Genomic DNA, 5,053 nt, shown 5'->3' with positions numbered 1-5,053 from the left:
CATTAAAGTTAAAAATTGAAAACGGTATTGGAATATTGTTTACGATTAGCTGCTAAAATGAGCCCAATAATGTTCTTATTTGTGGATTAACGGGCTACGTTTTATTATAGGGCGCTAGAAAAACTCCACTCTAAAATATAGCACAAGTCAAAAAAGTTAACGAACCGATAACTTGAAGTCCTGTCACTAGACTGCCCAGCGCGTGTTAAGATGTGGTGGTAATTTTGGTCAGACCCGTGCTTTTTTCACTGTCTTTCTGTTCTTTATATCCGACACTGACATATGAATAACCCGCGCGCAATAACCGCTGAGCGATATTTTCATCGTAAACTAAGTATGTTTCTATATTTCTGGCAAATACTGATATAGGTCGTTGTCCTATTGTAATACATATTTTAACCAAACCAAATGTTTCGTTATATCTATAGTTTCGTTATGTTTATAGAATATCAAAGCCTCAAATCAACGGAAAATGCAACATTTTGAAAAAAAATTCATTTTAAGTATAGTTTGGTTTTTATTTAACGGGTCTTTAACCGTCAACATATTCAGAATTCAGTATGTAAAGGCTTTTGAGTCGACACTTCGTTATGAGAGGATTTTTCTAATCAGTGTTGCCGTTTTAGTCCTTTGGTGGCTAGATTTAGCTACCACATCCTTTTTTTGGCCACATACATTTAAAATTGCCCCTAGCCCCTTTTTTTAGCCCTTTGGAGAATTTACTTATACTTGGCATGAAAAAGTTGTATATGTTTAATTTGATCTAATTTTTTTCATTTATGTAAGAGACGAATTTTTAAACTAAGAAAGACTGATACATACATACATATCTATATGTATTGTATATTCCTTACGTTTTTATACATACATACTGTTAAAGTGTTAAGGCTGTTAACTTATCTATTAACGATTTAACTATAGTTTAAAGTAGATAAGTTTACTGCCCTTAATATACTTAATTTGTTAAATGGCCCATCAATTCGTTTGACCGTGTATGTTCTTGGGTGTGATTATTGTTGTTGTTGTAGCAGCAGTGCTCAACCCCCCAGATTTGTCATGTGTCGTCTTCATCCTCCGACTCTGTGAGCCTGAGGCCGAGAAAGCGGGCTGCGTCGATAGGCGCGGTCCAGAGCGCTTCTGGTGTCAGGGTCGTAGGGTTGGAGGTGCACGTGAAGAGGTGCTGGGTGTCGTGGGGACCTTGCCCACATGCAGGGCATGTGTTTGCCACTTGTGTGTTCAGCCGAGAGAGGTAGCTGTTGAGTCGGTGACACCACCCAGAACGGAGTTGTGCTAGGGTGCACCTGGTCTCTCTCGGCAGCTCTATTTCTTCTGGATCTATGGGCGGCGGTCGACCGCCTAAGACGATGTTGTCATTACGGGTACTGAGGCTCGTTCTGACCGCATCGCTGTGTAGGCTGTTGAGCGCCGCTCTGTATGTTGCTGCGTCGAATGGATGGTCTACATACGGCTCAATGTCCGCTTTCCAGTCGTGCAGGTGTCGTCTCACGTGTCGTGGGGGCGGTTCGTTACGAAGCAAGGCATTGTTGGGGTGATTCCCTCGGTGACAGCCTACGAGGTATTGCTTCGACAGCATGGTGTTGTGCTCTTTCACCGCCAGCATCTGGCTTTCTTCATGTAGGTGATGCTCAGACGACATGAGATGACAACCTGTAGCCGTACGTAGAGCTGCATTCTGGCAGGTTTGGAGGTTCCTCCATCGGGTGTGTGTGATTATACCAGCTGCTGGTGTCGTTAGTGGTGAAATTAGCTCAATTTTCTAAGTAAAAAGTATTTTGGCGGAAATTTCTTGCACAATATAAGTCAAAGCCGTGTTTGTGGAAGATTAAGTTCACGATATTGCAGTTGTGAATTAAAAAAAAAACAATCTTTTAACAAAATGGTAGTAAAATTATGAAATTTCGGCTCTAATCATTTCGATCTTTCCTCGACCTCATTTGTAAAGAAATAAATATTGTACCAGCATGCTGGTAAGTTACATGTTTCGGGCCTGATGGTACAATCACTTGATGGAGCCAGCAACCTGGTGTCGTATATTTCCACTTTTATACAAAAAGGTTTTTGGTTGGATAAAATATTTGATTTTTTTTCCAGAGTTCATTGTTTTTCTATACCATTACTTATTGAAAATGTTTGTCTTTTTTAGCCCTTTAGCGCGGCAACACTGTTTCTAATGCCCAAAATTACTTCGTTATATCCATAGATCATTGTTGTGTAGAAAATTTTGCAGCAACGAGGTTTTTTTCCGGGGACTCAGCAAAAACTTAGTTATATTGAGTTTTTCGTTTTATCAAGGTTCTCTATATCGAGGTTTTACTGTTATAACATGCAAGTTTTACACAATTGAAGCATGATAGTATTCATTATTAGCCATATTCAAGATGTGACAGTCCTTTAGTAAATAAGCCATACGTATCTAGTATGAATTTTATTTCATCTAGAAAGTTTGCTTTCAATGAAATGTTTGCTGGAAAAGTGCAGTTGATTTTGGTGCATTTAGTTTTTCTCATGGCGGAATATAAAATCCTTTTGCTAAATTTTTGTTTATATTCCAAAGTTCCATGAATGTATAATGTATATATATTTTTTTCTGTTTTTTAGGTGATGAGGAGGAGCGTAGATCATTCCGAAAGAAAAATATACCGGTAATTTTCCAAGATGAGTTGGACGAGAAGCCTGAGATCGGCAACAAAAGCCCAATTATATTGAAGGACGAAAAGCCACCATTGCTGCCACCATCTTACAACACCTCCAATATGAATGGTATGTATCGGTTTGTTTGTACCCATATATGTGTACATCATTATAAATTGCGTGTATACAAATAATCAGGGCTATCACAGAATCCATCGTAGCTTCTAATCCGAATAGCTACGAACGTAAATTCGACATTTGTAGAGAGCCTTCATTGAATCCGTTCGTAATGAAGATTCGTACAGATACTCTAACGACGAGTTTATGCTGTAGGAACAAAATTTAAAATCACTGAATCCTAATGAGGTTGTTCACACTTGCCTGGTTATTAAGTTATCTGGTCAATAATTATTATGCTTATTTTATTGTTGTAAACTGAATAAAAACTATACTTTATTACTACTTTATTAGGAAAGAAGTCTAATTACTTTAATATCATAAAAATTAATAAAAAAATATATATTTTTCTCTTTAAAATAATAAAATCTAAACTAAAGGGAAAAATTAAAAAAGAGAACCAAAAATTAAATAAAAATAAAAGAAAGAAAAAGCTCCGCTCGAATTCGGATCTCTCAATTGGGAGTCTAGTGTTTTACTCACTCGGCCATTGTGACTTCTGGGGCAGCGTGAGCAAAATGGCATACGTAAATGTCTATTATTTCTTTTCCACTAGCTAATTTCGAATGAGCATTCGAAGCTGGCAACGATATTTTCGAGTTCACTCGGATTCAGTGATAGCAATTGTTTCGTATTCGTAGCAGGCATTCGAATTCGTAGAATTTCTACGATGGATTCCGTGATAGCCCTCAATACTTTTTACGCGTTTATTATAGGTGAAAACGATGTGGATGAATACGTACCACCGCCAGCTGTCGTGGTCGGCGGTCGTGAAGCGAGAGGGAAATCACCAGCCACGCCTTCTTATCGGAAACCGCCACCATATGTTTCGCCATAAATAAATCAAACATTGGAAGAATACAAAAGCGAAAACTTAGTTTGCTAATGCAGCTTAACTTGAAATACTTGGGAACTTTACTACTTAATTCACTACTTATACATTTTTTAGTTATTTAATGTTGTGTAAGCAGGAACAAAAGTGAAGAACGTTTAATACATACTTAAACGGCACAAGAGATAAAACGAAATTACGAAACCGAAGTAAGGATAACGAGCAAACATTCGATTTTGCTACATATGAAACGAATAATCATCTCGCATTGTTGGAACCTATGAGAAAGTTCATATAAATGATTAAGTCATAAACAATCTAATGTGCAAAGTTCTTTCTCAACAACAAAATATACGTAGATATTCATTGAACTATACAATATTAAAGAAAAATTAAAGTAAATTACAATGCTCTAAGGTTTTAAGAATTTTCTCTTTAAAATTACTCTATTGTTCGTCGTTTCCCCGAAAACAGTGATGAAAATTCTGCGCTGCAGATTCTTAGAAGCTCTGGCATTGTACTATTTACCACTAATAAGGGAATAACTTATTAAAATATGTTAAGACATTCATTTCGCAGAAAGAATAGCAATTTAAAGGAGTGAATCATTTGGATTACAACATTACACATGAAAATCTTGCTTAAAGGAATGTATTGGACATAATGACCGTTTTCTTTCGTTTTAAAGTTTTGCTTCAAGCGCTTCCGTTATAGCGAAAAACACTATCCCACTGGTCGGGGGTTCAAAAAAATATTTACTAGAATCAGAAATAATCTAAGGATATTGAGGTAAGATGTCGTTATGTAATCAAAATAAGAACGTGTCACAATCATATAAACGTTTGTATTACCTAAACTTTTTCAATAAACTATACAACCGTAATGTTGTACGCAAGATAATCGCTCATGCGTATTTAAAAGCAATTTCTATCATATATGTATCATGTATATTAAGATTAAAGGTAATAACAACTCAGTGCATAAAAAACTATGCACACAAATTGGTTGCATATCACTATCCGAATGTGAAAAGGAGCCAAGTAAGCGTTTTTAAATTGAGATTTATTTTGTACATTTAATAAAAAAAAAACTTAACGAATATTTAATATACCTGCATATCTGCAAAAAGAGTCAGGATCCCATTTGTCAACAGACTTGCGTTAAGTCTTATTATTTCCCATTGTTTACTACACTTGACAATTTTCGCTGAACAGATAAAAGACCTTTTCACCTTCTGGTAGAGCGATGCGTCCTTTAGATGGGTTAATCAACAAAGAAGCTAAACTCGAAACTCGTTTTATATATTTTTATACATTATTTAAAAAAATGTAATAAATCATATAAAGCGATACATGTTCAGTATCTGTTATTGAAAAAATTAGTAATAGACTA

General features: G+C 36.0%; 1 protein-coding gene across 3 annotated transcripts in view; it reads left to right on the top strand.

The window, feature by feature from the left end:
• The window catches only part of LOC118743513, a 104,262-nt gene extending 99,521 nt beyond the window's left edge, over nucleotides 1-4,741 (top strand). For all 3 annotated transcript variants that reach the window (XM_036476246.1, XM_036476245.1, XM_036476244.1), the window contains 2 exons: nucleotides 2,620-2,781; nucleotides 3,546-4,741. In XM_036476246.1, coding sequence (XP_036332139.1) covers nucleotides 2,620-2,781; nucleotides 3,546-3,667 — 284 coding nt within the window. In that variant the 3' untranslated portion in view covers nucleotides 3,668-4,741. The remainder of the gene's footprint in view (nucleotides 1-2,619; nucleotides 2,782-3,545) is intronic.
• Nucleotides 4,742-5,053: the final 312 nt, after the last annotated feature.

This window comes from Rhagoletis pomonella, unplaced genomic scaffold, assembly GCF_013731165.1.
Source record: "Rhagoletis pomonella isolate Grant_MI unplaced genomic scaffold, Rhpom_1.0 Rhpom_scaffold_00007, whole genome shotgun sequence".
Taxonomy (NCBI): Eukaryota; Metazoa; Arthropoda; class Insecta; order Diptera; family Tephritidae; genus Rhagoletis; species Rhagoletis pomonella.
Note: the sequence above shows the minus strand (reverse complement) of the source record. Positions and strands in the feature narration are given on the sequence as shown.